The 17,203-nt window shown below is 42.7% G+C and overlaps 1 protein-coding gene across 3 annotated transcripts in view; it reads left to right on the top strand.

Moving 5' to 3' along the window:
- DHX35 (DEAH-box helicase 35) overlaps positions 1–17,203 on the top strand; it is a 101,753-nt gene that overhangs the window by 58,238 nt on the left and 26,312 nt on the right. For all 3 annotated transcript variants that reach the window (XM_032142364.2, XM_058433012.1, XM_032142365.1), the window contains 6 exons: positions 2,334–2,428; positions 4,230–4,307; positions 5,753–5,882; positions 8,922–9,003; positions 11,220–11,291; positions 14,746–14,857. In XM_032142364.2, the coding sequence (XP_031998255.1) occupies positions 2,334–2,428; positions 4,230–4,307; positions 5,753–5,882; positions 8,922–9,003; positions 11,220–11,291; positions 14,746–14,857 (569 nt within the window). The remainder of the gene's footprint in view (positions 1–2,333; positions 2,429–4,229; positions 4,308–5,752; positions 5,883–8,921; positions 9,004–11,219; positions 11,292–14,745; positions 14,858–17,203) is intronic.

Genomic DNA, 17,203 nt, shown 5'->3' with positions numbered 1-17,203 from the left:
TTACGCTTTTTGGGTATATAGCCAGAAGTGGAATTACTAAATCATGATAATTCTTTAATTTTTAAAAATTTATTTTTAATTGACAATAATTGTATATATTTATGAGATACAGTGTGATGTTTTAATCTATGTACACATTGTAGATTCAGTCAAGCAAATTAACATATTCACCAACTCACCAACTTATCATTTTTTCGTGCTAAGAATTTGTGCTAAGAATGTTAAAATTCTATTCTTTTAGCAATTTTGAAATATACAATACATTATTATTAAGTGTGGTCACCATGCAGTGCAATAGATCACTAAAACCTATTCCTCCAGTCTAACTGAAACTTTGTGCCCTTTGATCAACACCTCCTCTTTCTCCATTCACCCCCTGACCCAGGGCATCTCCCAGCCTCTGGTAACCACCTTTCTACTCTCTGTATCTATGAGATTGACTTCTTTAGATTCCATATATGAGTGAGATCATATGGTGTTTGTCTTTCTGTGCCTGCCTTATTTCACTTGGCATAATGTCCTCCAGTTCCATTTATGCTTGTCGTGAATGACAGTGTTCTCTTCTTTTTTAAGGCTGCATGTTATTTCATTGTGTGTGTACATATTTATGTATACCACATTTTCTTTATTCATTCATCCAATGAATGGACACTTGGATTGCTTCCAAATTTTGGCTGTTATAAATAATGCTGAAATGAATATGGGAATGCAGATATCTCCTTGAAATATCAGTTTCACTTCCTTTGGATATATACCTAGAAGTGCGATTGTTAGAGCATATAAGTCCATTTTTAGCTTTTTTGAGGTAGTGCCCTACTATTTTCCATTAATGGGTGTACCATTTTGCATTTCTGCCAGCAGTATACAAGGGTTCCAATTTCTTTGACTTCTTCAGATTTTTGTGAGGACATGGGTTCTAGGTTAAAACAACTGGAATTCTTCTCATAATTAGAAATCAAACTAGAAAGTATAATTTTTTTTTACCTCTGGGAAAGATAATTTAATTTTTTCTTGCTTTTGTCTAACTTTTATGTCAACTGGCAATTTATGAAGATGTACTTTAGACCCACTATGGGGAAAGCTAACTAATTATGTTTTGAAACAACCATTTGTTCTCAGCCTTCCATTTAGAAACAGGATTCTTTTTTTTCTTTTTGAGACAGTGTCTCACTCTCGCCCAGGCTGGAGTGAGTGCAGTGGCGCAATCTCAGCTCACTACAACCTCTGCCTCCTGGGTTCAGTTCAAGCGATTCTCGTGCCTCAGCCTCCTGAGTAGCTGGGATTACAAGCATGTGCCACCATGCCCAGCTAATTTTGTATTTTTAGTAGAGACGGCGTTTCACCATGTTGGCCAGGCTGGTTTTGAACTCCTGACCTCAGGTCATCTGCCTGCCTCGGCCTCCCAAAGGGCTGGGATTACAGGTGTGAGCTACCGCACCCAGCCAAGAAACAGGATTCTAAGTGTGAACTGGGGAAGTGCATCATTCATGAGGTGGGAGGCGGTGGGGAGATGGGACGAGCAGTGCAGTGTGCTCTGCCTTGTGCCCTGGAGTGGTGATTGCTGGCGACTCTGTTTCCAGGTGCTCCAGCAGCCCCCAGCGTGCTTTGCTGCTCTAGTTGTGCCTTGGGCTTCCCAGCTGAGGTGAACCCTTTTGAGAAGGAAGCCACTTCATAGAAGGGGTCAGGAGCAGAGAAACAGCAGAAGGGGCACAAGCCGCTCATTCCCTGTCCCCTTCCCCTCTCTGACTTCCTGCCAGGATTCCAGATGTTCCCACAGGAGGGTAGGGAACAGGTGTGGAGCTGACCTGCCCTTAGTGGTGGGGCCAGTCTTGACCTTGGCTGATAGTCAGAGTCCCTCGTGTTTCAGCTGCAGAGGGCAGTAACAGCTCCTTTTTTTGGAGTCCTTCAAGGCTACTATTCATCTGGGTTACATGTGGGACTTCACATTTGGCTGAGTGAAATATTTATATATTATAAACTTTATTATTTTTTTTTTTTAATTTTTCTGAGAGAGGTTCTTGCTCTGTCACCCTGGCTGGAGTGCAGTGGTGTGAACTTGGCTCACTGCAGCCTTGACCTCCTGGCTTTAAGCAATCCTACTGAGTAGCTGGACCACAGGCACATACCACCATGCCTGGCTAATTGTTTAATTTTTTGTAGAGATGGGGTTTGCCATGTTGCCCAGGCTTATATACTATAAACTTTAAAAATTAAGCTCTAGAAAAAATATGATCTTAGTCTTCAGCATGGTGCAAGGAAAGTATCAGAAAATGTCTTTCACTTCTTGTCGACACATTATATGGTTGAAACCAAACATGCTTTTTGTTTTGCAGGAAACTTCGGCTGTTCTCAGGAAATTCTAAGCATCGCTGCCATGATGCAGATCCAGAATATCTTTGTGGTCCCCCCAAACCAGAAGTCTCAGGCAGTAAGTCAGCTCTGTCCCCAGGCTGTCTGTACCAGTCTCTTTTGCTTTGAGCTTTCCTTGTCAAAACTGTACTCAGGAACTGCTGAAGACAGAGCTGTACAAATGTGATCTGCTCATGTTTTGAGTGTTTATTGTGTCCTTGATGTTGTGTCAGGTGTTTTGCATTCATCATTCCACTTTATCTTCATCATAAGCCTGGGAAGTAGATATTATTATCATAATTAATTAATTTATTAATTTATTTATTTATTGAGAGGGAGTCTCACTCTGTTGCTCAGCTTGGAGTGCAGTGGTGTGATCTCAGCTCACTGCAGCTGCACTCTGCCTCCCAGGTTCAAGCAATTCTCCTGCCTCCCATATAGCTAGGATTACAGGCGTGCTCCACCACGCCGGGCTAATTTTTGTATTTTTGGTAGAGATGGGGTTTCACCATATTGGCCAGGCCGGTCTCGAACTCCTGACCTCAGGTGATCCGCCCGCCTTGACCTCCCAAAGTGCTGGTATTACAAGCGTGAGCCACCGTGCCTGGCCTATTACCATGTTTTGAAGATGGAGGCACAGAGAGGTTAGATAACTCATTCACAATTGCACAGCCAGAATTATTGGCTCTGGATTCACAGTCCAGAGCCCCACACCTTAACCATTGAACTACCAACTTCTAGTTTCTGTCAGGGAAATTGTCATTCAGACTGCTCTGCCAGAAACCTTGGTGGGCACATTAGTGACATAAGAAGTCAGGTGCCAGGGTATAGCAGGCTGATTCTGGGCACCACATGGTATCATGGTGGTGTTGCAGGTGGGCCATTATAAGCTAGAGAGATCCAATCCCCACCTAAGGTGCAGGCATCAGCAATGACTAATTGAGTGAACACTGGAAAGACGGAAGAAAAAGTTTTGATACTGAAGAGATAGATACTCAGAAGTAAGGTGTGCTGATAGAGGTAGGTCAGAGATGAGTTCAAAGTCGGTTCCTGTTTGAAAGTCAGAGAATTAGCAGCCTTATGCATGGAGGGGCTGAATTTGTATGTGTAATGAGGAGGAGAGAGCCTTTCTTAGGGGTTGTTGGGATCCTCCTTGTCAGTTGTATAACTATAGATTACAAAGCTTTTCTGCCTCTATGCCCGGATGCTTATATCTGTTTTCGTTTAGTTTTGTTTTTAATTAACCTGGAGGAGGAGAGAGACAAGAACACTAACATTTAATCAAATTTCTTTGCCAGATACCTTATAGTAAATTATCTTAATCCACAGCAGTCTTGATAGGTTTAGTTTCCTGATTTTAGAGATAAGGAAATCAAGGCTGAGAGAGGTTAAGTAACCAAGCTGAGTTCTTTCAAGATATGGCAGAGCTAGAATGCTGCAAACTAGGTCTTTCTGAATCCATAACCCACACGCTATTCACCATGCAATATTACTTCCCAGTGCAAAAGGCTAGCAGGAGTCAGTTTCTTTCTTTCTTTCTTTTTTCTTCTCTTTTTTTTTTTTTTTTTTTTTTTTGAGACATGGTCTCGCCCTGTTGCCATGGTTGCAGTGCAGTGGTGCAAACATGGCTCCGGGGCTCAAGCGATCCTCCCACCTCAGCCTAGTAGCTGGGACTTGGAGGCACACACCACCATGCCCTGCTGATTTTTTTTTTTTTAGTTTTTGTAGACATGGGGTTTACCTATTTTGCCGAGGCTGGTCTTGAACTTCTGGGCTCAAGCAATCCTCCCACTTTAACCTCCCCAAATGCTGGGATTACAGGGGTGAGCCACCACACCCAGCCAAGAGTCAAATTCTGAATGTTTCTTTATTCTTTCCAGATTCGAGTGCACCGTAAATTTGCTGTGGAGGAGGGCGACCACCTCACTATGCTCAACGTATATGAAGCATTTATCAAAGTAAGCACAACTACTGCTTGAAGTGCAGCCTCAACACACCACCCTTTGAAGGTGATCTAGGAGGGCGGATCCCAGACGTTCAGTTTGTAAAGGAATGGCCAAGAGAGCCCTTGATTTTCCTATTAGATTTATTGCCAGTACTTCTAACTGGTGAGTCGGGCTTTCTGCCTGAGTTTGTGGTGAGGTATTGCTGAGAAGAACACGGCAATCATTCATTGCTTTCCCTTGCTTGGAGATATGGTACACTAGTGGCAGGCCAGTGGCCCAGCCTCATGTCATCTCATATCCACTGTGTAGTAGACAGAAAGGCAACATTTGAATAGGAAGTTCTGTTACATTTTCTGCCAGGTGAATGAGGCTGAGAGCAACCTGTATTCCTGGGTTGAATCTTCAAAGCTGTCCCAGCTGCCATGAGGAGACATTTAGTTGAGATCTGTGCATATTCACATATCCCACCCATATTTAGCTATAAGTGATGTTAATTTTTTATTGTTAATATTCTTTAAAACTAAGCAAATACAGCTTAAAGTTCTCATGAAAAATTGTTAATAAAGGTGATGAAAATGATGAAAAAAGAAACCTTACATAAAAGAAAGGGTATAATATTTCAGATTTTTAATATTCATTTCTTAAATACTCTTTTAGAAGTGAAGAAATACTAAATTTTTGTTTACCAGTGATTTGAGGAAGATTATTCAGTTGGTGAAAAGTTTTCAGAAAAAAGAAATTCACCTGTTTTTGAGACTTATGGCTTAAATCAGTTAAAATTCATTTGTACAGGCACAATGTATCATCTGCAGTCTGAAGCTTTCTCTACTGGTAGAAAGTGGGTATAGGTCTACATTGTATTATTTTATGGTTGCCTTCTTGGAATATCTTCTATTAATTACATTTTCTTTTTTAAAGCACTTTAACTTACAATATAATTTCAGAGGTACATTTCCACAGCAATAATTTAAGACATAATGATCATACTTATGAATGGAGAAAAAATTAAATACTATTGATAGAAAAATCATGCTTTGGGAACAAATAATAGTAATTTGTAAATTATTTCTACATTGGCAAGTGTCATATTGTTGGCTTCTAGTATAATAAAGTGATACATTCAAGCATGCCAAAGAAGAAAAGTTGATTTACAAAGAACCACATGGAGAAGTGGTTCTTTCTGATAGTTCACATCTCATGAAGGTATTTAAGATTGAAACCGTCTCTGCGTGTCATTAAGTTCTCATTTGCCCTTTAGTGTAAAGAGTGAGGTTGCAGAGCAGTCAGATGTGTGCAAGGTTGTTAACATCTGTTTTGAGAGATGGGGCCAGTTCCCATCTTTAGATCTTATGCCATTGAACAGCACGTGGGGGAAGAGAGAAGAATGATCTTTACAACATAGCCTTAGTCGAGAACATGTCTGTTTTCTAACTCCCTCTCTCTGGGTTGTTCTGTAGCACAATAAGAACTCTCAATGGTGTCAGGAACATTTCCTGAATTACAAGGGTCTTGTCAGAGCTGCGACTGTAAGAGAACAATTGAAAAAGCTTCTTGTCAAGTTTCAAGTGGCCAAGAAGTCTAGTGAAGGTGAGAAGAAACTGTCCCAGCTGGTGACTTCCCTTGCTTCATTCTGTTGAGTTGTCTTCCTAAAGTTCTCATGCTGGGCTGGTGCGAGGCAGCGTGGCGTGCTCTGTACCAACACTGGGTTTTATATTTTGAGTTGCCTGCATCTATGAAAAGCTGAAGGTCAAGTTGCATGTTTTTTCCAAAGAGGTCCATTTTTCTTTCTGATGGGCATTCTTACTAAAGGAATTTCATATCCCAGGACAATACTTAAGAATCACTAACAGTCACATCAGTGCACATCATGTCATTGATTTTCCCATGTAGGCTTTGCAAGAAAAATTACTTTTTGGTCAGTGATATTAGTAGCTATTACATAAAAATTAAATTTTATTTTCAAAGACAAGTATTATTAAAGCAAGTGCTGGGTATTTAGCCTAGGTAGTCGCTAAGGGTAAGACAGAAAAGTTCTATGTAAGACATAGTCTGTGGCCTCTAGCAGTGACAGTGACTACTATTAATCAGGGACACAGTAGGTTACACCGTGGCAGGGGTTCTCCAAATATTCTCTTGCTCAATCTCACACTCTGTGAGGTGTCGGTAATATTGTCCTCATTTTACAATTAGTTATAAGATCCTAGGGAGAAGTTAGATTAAATTCAGGACAACGCAACTAGTAAGGAGGAGAGCCAGATCTGTATGTGGCTCAGAAGTCTATGCTTTTAAGGAAGTGACACACCCGCCTCAGCAGTCAGCCTGAAAGCCTACTGTGTGCCAGGTACTCAGCCACATCCTCAGCACCATTAGTACTTGGTAACATTTCGTGAGTGCTTATAAGTGGCTAGACAGTGCTCTGAGTGTTCCATGTGTTTATTAATTTAATGCTCACAACAATGCTGTGAAATGTGTGCTCTTTTCCTCACCTTATAGTTGAGAAAAGCATGGCTTAGAGGTAAAACGTAACTTGCTGAAGTCACACAGTGAGGGTATGGTGGAGTCAGAACTTGAGCCCAGGCGGTTCCATTTCAGTCTTCTTTTGTCTTTATACTAAGAGGAAGTAAACAATGACGGAGTCTTGGCTTCTACTCTAAGGGAACAGTGCAATGAAGGGAGAGATTCATATGGATAGACAAAGTACTGAGATTATCAGTCCTCTTAGAAGTTAAGGTAGTAGATACTTTAGTAATCATAGAAGACATGCTGGCAAATGTGGAAGGAATGCCGGGAAGAAGGAATCCAGAGAGGGCTGGCTTGGGAAGTCTTGCGGCTTCCTTGAGGTGTGGTGGGAGTCCGGTCAAGCTTTGGGGTCTGGTTGAATTAGAAAATGGTGGCAAAGAGCACTCTAGGGAAGGAGGACTGGAGACAAGTGCTTGGAGTGAGGAGTATGTGAGACGCTCAGAGAATATTTGATGGGTGAATACACTCACGAGAGAGGGAAGAGTTGAAACCTGGGCCGTTGAGCCATGTTGGAGTCATTGATAGAAACAGGACACTTACAAGGAGCACCCAGTTGGAGAGCAGCTGGTCAAACGCCTGTCACCCAGCAGGTAGATGACAGCCGTACTTCAGCAATTGGTGTTCTTCACCTGTGTTTCATTATCAGACCCCTGCCCAGGAGAAAAGTTAAATTCTACCCAGCCTGAGAAATTAAATACTAAGGAATAAGATTTTGTAGGGTAGGATTGAGCTTCGGAGGGCCACAGGCCATTGTGGTGTCTAAGATACTCCCCTACCCTTGCCTCCAAGAACCAGTTTCCACCCCTTTGGAAGTGATATCACCCCTGTTTAGAGTGCATGTTTTACATGGAAATTTCTTATGGACAATAGGAGAGAAGAGACTGGATATTGGATTAGATTATATTTAGACATGTAGATTTGAGATTTATCAGCTTAGTGCTTAGGAACAATACAGAAAATCATGGAGACTAAATAAATTACATGTATATTTAAAACATCTAAGTGTTAAAAAATAGAAAGCAATTAGGGAAAGATACTTTCAGCAGTCATGAGATAAATAATAAAGATTAAAAACTTTATTATAGAATGATTTTATTTAATATATTTAGGAAAAAACAGTTTTCAGGTTGATAAATGGGCTAAGGATTAGAACAAAAAATTCACAAAAGAAGAAATATGCCGATAGTAATCAAATAAATGTAATATAAAAGAAGGTAACCCTTTTTGCCAAAACATTGCTAGTAAGAATGCAGTGAAACTGCCATTTTTATGTATTGTTGATGGCTTTGGAAATAGTACCACCTTTAGGGAACTTACTTACCAACATGCTATATTCCACTGGATCTAAGATACCATCATGTGTAAGAAACATTGTTATTTTATGTATCACCAAGGAAAAAAAAATGCTGCCAGTTATAATTGTAAAATGCTATCCTAATTTCAGTGAATTAAAGTTAGAAAAAGAGTGAGTCTTAAAATGATGAGATGTGGTATGTCATTAACCATAAAAATAACATTAGCCTCTTGCACAACAATTTGGAATGTATCCTATGGACATCATCTAATAGTGGGGAAGCTTTATTCATGGAAGATGTTAGCTGTAGCGATAGAAACACCAAATAAAATGGAACATTTGAAAAATTTGAAGAATTACTTCAATTTTCAAACACTAGCTCATAACCACAGAAGTAACATTGTATAGTATTTCCAGTTTGTGTTTTATAGAAAGAGCATCATTGCCATATGACACTCTTTTACAAAGGAGTTCTGAGGTCACTGAACAGCCTGCAGAGCAGCACTCTTAGGTTCTGGTGCCCAGCCATGGTCCAGTCATCTGTGGCTTAGGGGAGGTTGGAGAGGTCCCAGGTTCAAGGAGCAGACCAGCATTGTTCTCAGCAGGAGTTGTGGGGAGTGGGACCTCCTTAGATGGTGCTGGGGCAGGCATCCAGCATCGGGAAGGGTAGGGCTGGAGCCACTTCAGGAGAGGGTTTCAAGGTGGCTTGAAGCAGCCTGGGGTGGTGCTGGGAGTGGATCCTGTGTGTTAGAGCACACGGAGCATAGGGCAGGCAAGGGTTTCACCCGCCTCTCTGTTGGCCGCCTATGTAGGTGACCCGGATCCGGTTCTGAGGTGCATTGTCTCCGGCTTCTTCGCCAATGCAGCGAGGTTTCATTCTACTGGAGCTTACAGGTAACACGATACTTGGTGAAGTCATTTGTTAAAGGAACAATCTTACAAATGACCCAAACCCCACAGAAAGCTGTGCAGAGATAGTAATTGCATAATTATTTGTAATTTCTACCATGTCTCCTTCCAAAACTGAGTTGAGGTTAGCGACATAGCTTTAAGCAAAATATCTTGACTTTCTAAAAATGATTCTCACATATTCAGCTCATCTATATGTTGTGTGGTTTAGAAGGATGACAATTAAACATCTTGAGGCTGGTAATATTTCAATTCTAATGATAGAATAATATGACCTGAAGAAACCATTAAAAATAATGTTTCTCAGAGAAGTTATTTTACATTTGGCTAGTTTATTATGTCTTTAGAGATCTGCAGGACTGAAGTCCCCTCCCACCCTGGTATAGCGTGGCCACGTCTGGTGTCTTTGGAGGTAGCCAGGTGTTTCTCATGTGCTGGATGTGCCTCCTGCTACATAACCTGATTCTTCCAGTTCCATTTTCTAGGCATAGGAAACCACTCATTGATGCCTTCCTAATGGTCTTTAGTATATTCAAATACAGTGAAAATGAAAACTAAGCATAGCTTAGGCATATTGTAACCTGTCAGCATCATGATTCTCCAAACTAATCATTCCAGTGCTTTGAATTGTTACTTTTACTCTGTCTTTTCTGTCTTTGGCTCATTTTAGTTTCATAACCTCACTGTAGCCTGTTAAAAGTGTAGCTATCATCATTTTCTGTTCTTTAATAAGAGAACACTCTAAAGAATTTCTCCCCAGCTCTTCTATGTATTATTTTGTCATAAATTTTTTTTCCCTGAGAAGATATTACTGCCCTGTTATCTTGAGGTCAGCCAAGATATCCTGTGTCCTGGGCTCCTGTTAATGAGTCCAGAGTTGCACTGAGCCTTTTTAAATTTTGGCAGCCAGATCTGCTCCATCTAGTATCCTAGTAGCCAACTATTGGAACTGCAGGATAGCACTTTACATTGATCTCTAGTATGTTCTCTTTGTTACTCCAGGCATGTTGTAGCTTGTCAGTATCGTGATTCATTTGCCCATTGTATGAGCTCACCTCCCCACCCTGAGTTGTCTGTATTTGAGGCAACTCATCCATGTGGAGGCGACCCCCGCAGTGGCCTGAGATCTTCCCTAAGGAGTGCTGCCAGCTTGTCATCTTGATTGCTCCCACTCTCCTGGAGAGTTAGCAATTTTGACTAGTGTTTGGAAAATTCTTTTATCAGTGTCCTCAGCAACAATGTGGGCTACTTAAGAGGTTCCAGGCTAGTCATTCCTTTGAGACAACATTTAGTGTTGATCAGCTCACCACCACCTGGTAGGACAGCCCAGGACCCCAGGACACTGGCTTTATTACAACGCTGACGAGAGTGCTCCGTCACAGCACTTGAAGCACTTCCGCCAAGAAACAGATCATTATATTGAGTTGGAATTGGAAGTACTATTTCAGAGAAATTAATAGTCCAGTATTGAGCTTTCTTTTTTTTTTTTTTTTTGAGATGGAGTTTCGCTCTTGTTGCCCATGCTAGAGTGCAATGGGGTGATCTTGGCTCATCGCAACCTTTGCCTCCCGGGTTCAAGCGATTCTCCTGCTTCAGCCTCCCGAGTAGCTGGGATTACAGGCATGTGCCATCACACCCAGCTAATTTTGTATTTTTAGTAGAGACAGGGTTTCTCCATGTTGGCCAGGCTGGTCTTGAACTCCTGACCTCAAGTGATCTGCCCGCATTGGCCTCCCAAACTGCTGGGATTATGGGCATGAGCCACCACGCCTGGCCGTGAGCTTTCTTTTTTCATTAACATTACGTCCCCCTATAGTCATTATCTTTGGTATTTAACTTTGCTTTTTAGATTATAGAAGAAATCACGTGTATTATTTCCATTCCAAAGGAAATTGTTTTGAAAGAGCACCTGCAGAAGATACACATAAACATAGGCAGAGGATTTTATTCCTAAATGTTTTTTCTGAGTGTCCACATGTTGCTTTTCTCCTCTTCGCTTTTTCCACGTGATTTATTCTTGACTTCTGGGGTGGCAGCCAGGAGAGAGATCAAGAAAGGTTGCGAGAGAAGGTGGAGATAATTGTTTTGCTTGTGACAAGTTCAGTCTGCATGCTTTTTTGGTAATATTAAAAATATCTGTGGGAAAATCTTGCCATAAGTATTTAAAATGTGCTTCAGACAAAATTCTTCTATGTTCCAAGGACCATCCGTGATGACCATGAGCTGCACATACACCCTGCATCAGTCCTCTATGCAGAGAAGCCGCCTCGCTGGTAAGCGCGTCCTGCTGCTTAGCCTGTGCCAGCTTTGAGCAGGGCCATGTTCTTGTTTTTCTCCTGTACGTGTTTCTTGACATTGCCTCTAGAATTTCTGTTCTGGGCTGGGCGTGGTGGCTCACGCCTGTAATCCCAGCACTTTGGGAGGCCAATGCAGGCAGGTCACCTGAGGTCAGGAGTTCAAGACCAGCCTGGCCAACATGGTGAAACCTCGTCTCTACTAAAAATACAAAAATTAGCCAGGTGTGATGGGTGCGTCTGTAATCTGAGCTACTTGGGAGGCTGAGGCAGGAGAATCGCTTGAACCTGGGAGGCAGAGGTTGCAGTGAGCTGAGATCACACCACTGCACTCTAGCCTGGGTGAGAGAGTGAGACTCCATGTCAAAAAAAAAAAAAAAAAAAGAGAATTTCTGCTCTGGCAAAGAGCTTCTTAAGCAAACAATGTTTGTCTACTCACTCATCCACTCAGCAAACGTTCATTTTCACCCATTGACTGGATGCTTAGCCCTGCACGAGGCACAGCTATGCAGAGATGAATTGGGATCCCAGCTCACGGTTCTTTTTTTTTTTTTTTTTTTTTTTGAGACAGAATTTCACTCTGTCACCCAAGCTGGAGTGCAGTGGCACTATCTTGGCTCACTGCAACCTCTGCCTCCCAGGTCCAAGTGATTCTCCTGCCTCAGCCACCTGAGTAGCTGAGACTATAGATGTGTGCAATCATGCCTGGCTAATTTTTGTATTTTTAGTAGAGATGGGGTTTTACTGTGTTGGCCAGGCTGGTCTCCAACTCCTGACCTCAGGTGATCCACCCACCTCCGCCTCCCAAAGCTCTGGGATTACAGGATGAGCCACTTTACCTGGCCCTAGCCCACAGTTTTGACATAGAGACAGACACAGACTCAACTACCTTAGGGGAAGGGCTTTACTAGCGGCATGGATAAAGTGCTGGGCTCGGCACATCATGTGCCAGTGAGAGTCAGGGCAGGCTTCATGGAGGAGATAACGTTCATTCTGAACCTGGAAACGAGTGTTCAGGCAGAAAGGACCCGGAGGGCATTCCAGGTAGAGAAGTAGCAGGGGCAGAGCCATGGAACATAAAGGAACCTCATGTGTTTGGGAAATGGGGAATCATTGGTATGGGTGGCCCATGCAACGGTGCTGCTCTGTAACACTGCCTGGGAAGAAGGAGGTAAGCACAGAAGTCTAGAATAGGCCTTTAGACATCTTTATAGCATTTCAATGGTTAAGTTTATGTTTGTCCAATTTAATAATAAAAATTGGGGGCTTATATTTTTCTTGTTTATAATTTCATTTTTCTAGAATTCATTTATATTGTATTTTACCAATAAAAAGTACTGATTAAAAGTACTCATTAACCATGGATTGGATTTTGTTTTTTTTTGAGACAGTGTCTCACTCTGTTTTTCTGAGGCAGTGTCTCAATCTGTTGCCCAGTGGTATGATCTTGGCTCACTTCAACCTCCGCCTCCGGGGTTCAAGTGATTCTCCTGCCTCAGCCTCCCGAGGAGCTGGGATTACAGGTGCATGCCACCACGCCCAGCTAATTTTTGTATTTTTAGTAGAGACGTGGTTTCGCCATGTTGGCCAGGGTGGTCTCAAACTCTTGACCTCAGGTGATCCGCCCACCTCAGCCTCCCAGAGTGCTGGGATTACAGGCGTGAGCCCGTATCTGACCGTGCCCGGCCCAGATTGGAAATTTTAAAGACAACAACTTTTCCTTCTCCAGTTGGAAGATGGAGAAGCCCTGGGAAAAAGGGTGGGGTGTGTGTGAAGAGAGGGAGAGAAGATAGCGGTAGATTTGAAGGCAAGAAGGTCTGTGGTCAAACACTTTGTACCCTAGAATTGCGGCTTTCAAAGTGTGGTCTCCAGCCCAGCATCAGTATCACCTGGAAACTTGTATGAAATGCAGCTTCTCAGGCCATGCCAAGTCCCATTCAATCAGAAACTGGACTAGAGCCTAGGACTCCATTTTAACAAGCCCTCCAGATGTTTCTGTTGGGCAGTAAAGTTTGACTTCTATTTCCCTAGACCAAGGAATCAGATTTATCCTGTAGCCAGTGCAGACCTAGAAGTTTCTTAGGTTGAAAGCACCTTGGTCAGTTCTGGGTTTAGAAATGTTACCCAGTGACCACACTAATGTGGTCAGGATATGCACACTCATGTGTGCAGGATAATTTGAAGAGTGCCCGCGCCTGTCATCTCAGCACTTTTGAGAGGCTGAGGCTAGAGGATTGCTTGAGGTCAGGAGTTCAATACCAGCCTGGGTACCATAGCCAGACCTCAACTCTCAAAAAAAAAAAAATTAGCCAGGCATGGTGGCACATGGCTATAGTACTAGCTACTCAGGAGACTGAGACAAGAGGATCGCTTGAGCCCAGGAGGTTGAGGCTTCAGTGAGCCATGATTGTACCACTGCACTCCAGCTTGGGTGACAGAGCGAGACCCTGCCTTTAAAAAAAAATTATTTTTTAAATCAAGAGAGATGCAAAACCTCAGTTTTAGATCCTTTTTTTGCTGACTTTTGGGTGGTTAAATTTGGGAGTTGCTTAGAAGAGAAAGGCTTTTCTTTTTCTTGCTTCATTCCTAAGGAGCTCTGAAGGGCAAAGAAAGGTTGGGGAAATAGAGCCAGCCTGAGGCCGCGCCATACCATTCAGGTAGCAAAGAAAGTGCCCCCCTGCATCACGGCCTCTTTGCAGGGGGGCCCTCCTTTTTCCCTTCATCAGCTGAGATTCACTTACTGGTTTTTGAGGGGTGGGGAACCGCAGTGTGGCTGGCTGGTATGTTTATAGTAACGCGGGAAGCCCTGAATCAGCACTTCGGATGTTTCAGAAACTAATATCTACTCATATGCACACCTAAAATCAGGGGACTGGATGTTATGCTCTTCGCTCTTTGGTTGTCTATTACCTGAGCCTCAGAAACATTTTTCCCTTAAATAAAGGTATAATTTATTTACAGTGCAAGATGAGTTTTGACAAATGTGTATACCCATGTAACCCGGACCCACATAAGTTATACAATATTGTTATCATTTCAGAAAATGCTTTTGTGTCTCTTTACAGTCTGTTCCCAGCCTCTTTCAGAATCAGGCAAGTCTTTGTCTCTATTTCTGCATTTTCTAATAAAGTCATTAGGCTCAGTTCAGAGTTCTGTAAATGCAGATCAAGGATCCAGAAAGGTCCTTCGTGGATAACTGAGATGTCCCAGAAGTCATTTAGAACTTAAGAGTATTATCTGAAAAATGGACACACCATTATCCAGCACCTAGGTCTTGAGGCTGTGGTGAGCAACATAAATGCATATGTTTAGCACAGTGTCTGGCACATAGAGTAGAACCTGTTAAAGGTTAAAGGAAACAGCATGTCTAACTATGGTTCCTGACTGTCATCACAAGAGGGGGAAATTAGCTCATGTTTCTTTCTCATTTCAGGGTTATCTATAATGAAGTTATACAAACTTCCAAGTATTACATGAGAGATGTGACTGCCATTGAATCGGCCTGGCTGTTGGAGCTGGCTCCACACTTCTATCAACAAGGAACGGTAGGAATGAACTGAGCCTGTGCCCCAGCCACCTGTTCGCAGCCTCTCCATATTTTTAAATATACTTTTTTTCTCCAATTTAATGCCCTATGTGTGTTCCCCCTAGTGGTGCATAGGGTGGAAAGGCCATTACCATATCCCCAAAACACTCTGGGAAAGCACTCTAGCTTTTAAATCATAGTGAAGTGCAATTAAAAATAAATCCCCCTAACGTCATAAGAAAAAAAAAAAGGTATCACTTTCTTTCTCCTTTTGCTCTTCCAAACTATTTTTTTTTTTTTTTTTGAGACACAATCTCGCTCTGTTGCCCAGGCTGGAGTGCAATGGCGCGATCATGGCTCACTGCAAGCTCCGTTTCCCGGATTCAAGCAATTCTCCTGCCTTAGCCCCCATGTAGCTGGGATCACAGGTGTGTGCCACCACATCTGGCTCATTTTTTTTCTTTTTCTTTTTTGAGGCAGAGTTTCATTCTTGTTGCCCAGGTTGGAGTGCAATGGCGCGATCTTGGCTCACTGCAACCTCCGCCTCCTGGGTTCAAGCAATTCTCCTGCCTCAGCCTCCCGAGTAGCTGGGATTACAGGCATGTGCCACCACGCCCGGCTAATTTTGTATTTTTTTAGTAGAGACGGGGTTTCTCCATGTTGGTCAGGCTGGTCTCAAACTCCCGACCTCAACTGATCCACCCGCCTCAGCCTCCCAAAGTGCTGAGATTATAGGCTTGAGCCACCACGCCCGGCCTTTTTTTGTATTTTTAATAGAGACAACAGTTTCACCATGTTGGCCAGGCTGGTTTCAAACTCCTGGCCTCAAGTGATCCACCCACCTCAGCCTCCCAGAGTGCTGGGATTACAGGTATGAGCCAGCAGGCCTGGCCTGAGCTAATTAAAAAAATTTTTTTTAGGGATGGGGTTTCACTATGTTGCCCAGACTAGTCTCGAATACGTGGGCTCAAGTGGTCCTCCTGCCTTGGTCTCCCAAATTGCTGGGATTACAGATGTGAGCCACCATGCCCACCAGTTCGTTTTTTATTTTTATTTATTTATTTTTGAGACAGAGTCTTGTTCTGTCATCCTGGCTGGAATGCAGTGGCATAGTCTCAGCTCACTGCAGCCTCCGCTTCCCAGGTTCAAGTGATTCTCTTGCCTCAGCCTCTCTAACAGCTGGGATTACAGGCGCGCGCCACCATGCCCGGCTAATTTTTGTATTTTTAGTAGAGACAGGGTTTTGCCATATTGGCCAGGCTGGTCTTGAACTCCTGACCTCTGGTGATCCGCCTGCCTTGGTCTCCCAAAGTGCTGGGATTACAGGTTTGAGCCACCACGCCCAGCTCCTTTTTTAAAAGGGTTACAGCTCTGTGCTGTTTGTTGCCTGGAAATACTTGCTTTACATATTTTGCCCAAGTTTACTGTTGTTTACAGCAGAAGGGAAAGCTGAAACGTTTTTCTCCATTAGGGCCAGAATTGGACTACACAGTGTTTCCAAAGCGATACTTGAATTGATTGCCACATTTAAAAATTGGGAGATTTCATATTAAACATGAATTTCTGGTTTCTCTTGAAAGACATGTTTAGTCTGGCAACACTAGGCTTGAGTTCCTACGTGGTGGCACCACAGGGGCTTAGGGGTGGCTGCCTGCTGTCAGTGACATCGCCAGGTGCCATAGTCCCACGTCACTTGCTTACTTGCCTGCTCCACTCTTGGAGACATTTGAATTTGTGACCCTGTAAATGGAAGAATCTCCTCATCTCTCCCGCTCCAGCAAAGTCAAGGGAAATTGCCCTCTCAAAATTTTATAATATTTAATTTTTATCTAATCAAACAAAAACCATTTCACACCTTTGTAGTTCTTCACACATCCCAATTCAGATATTTCAGCTAGAAAGCAGATCAGCCTGCAGGGACTGATAAAAATGCAGAGTGTGTTGTCTTTGCTGAATTAGGTTGATAAGAATAAACCTGGTGAAAGAAAGGCTTTTCCTTCAAAACCTCTCAGGTGGAAAGCAGCAGACTTCAGGAGTCAAGAGAAGGGATCAGAAAGGTAGAGGTTGAAAGAGGAATAGTGCAGTGGTCAGAATGCCTGTTAAAGTAAGAAGATGCAGACAGCCAGAGAAGGATAAGCCTGAAATTGTCTTGGATTCATTTAGACTCTTGGAAACAGAATTAGCCCAGAAGCTGAGTCATTTTCCTTTCTCAGCTCAAAATTCCAGTTTCTTTAGGTCAAACCCACAAAGTTAAAGAGCAAATAGCTTCAGAAGTTTGAAGAAAATGACAAGCCCAAATTTTGGTCTCTTCTCTCCAAATGGCTTTTTTATTTTTAAGCCCATCACCTCCACTGTCATCGGAGTA

This window comes from Hylobates moloch, unplaced genomic scaffold (assembly GCF_009828535.3).
Source record: "Hylobates moloch isolate HMO894 unplaced genomic scaffold, HMol_V3 SCAFFOLD_21, whole genome shotgun sequence".
In the NCBI taxonomy this organism is placed as follows: Eukaryota; Metazoa; Chordata; class Mammalia; order Primates; family Hylobatidae; genus Hylobates; species Hylobates moloch.
The sequence above is the reverse complement of the archived record's forward strand: the minus strand, read 5'-3'. Positions and strand labels throughout refer to the sequence as shown.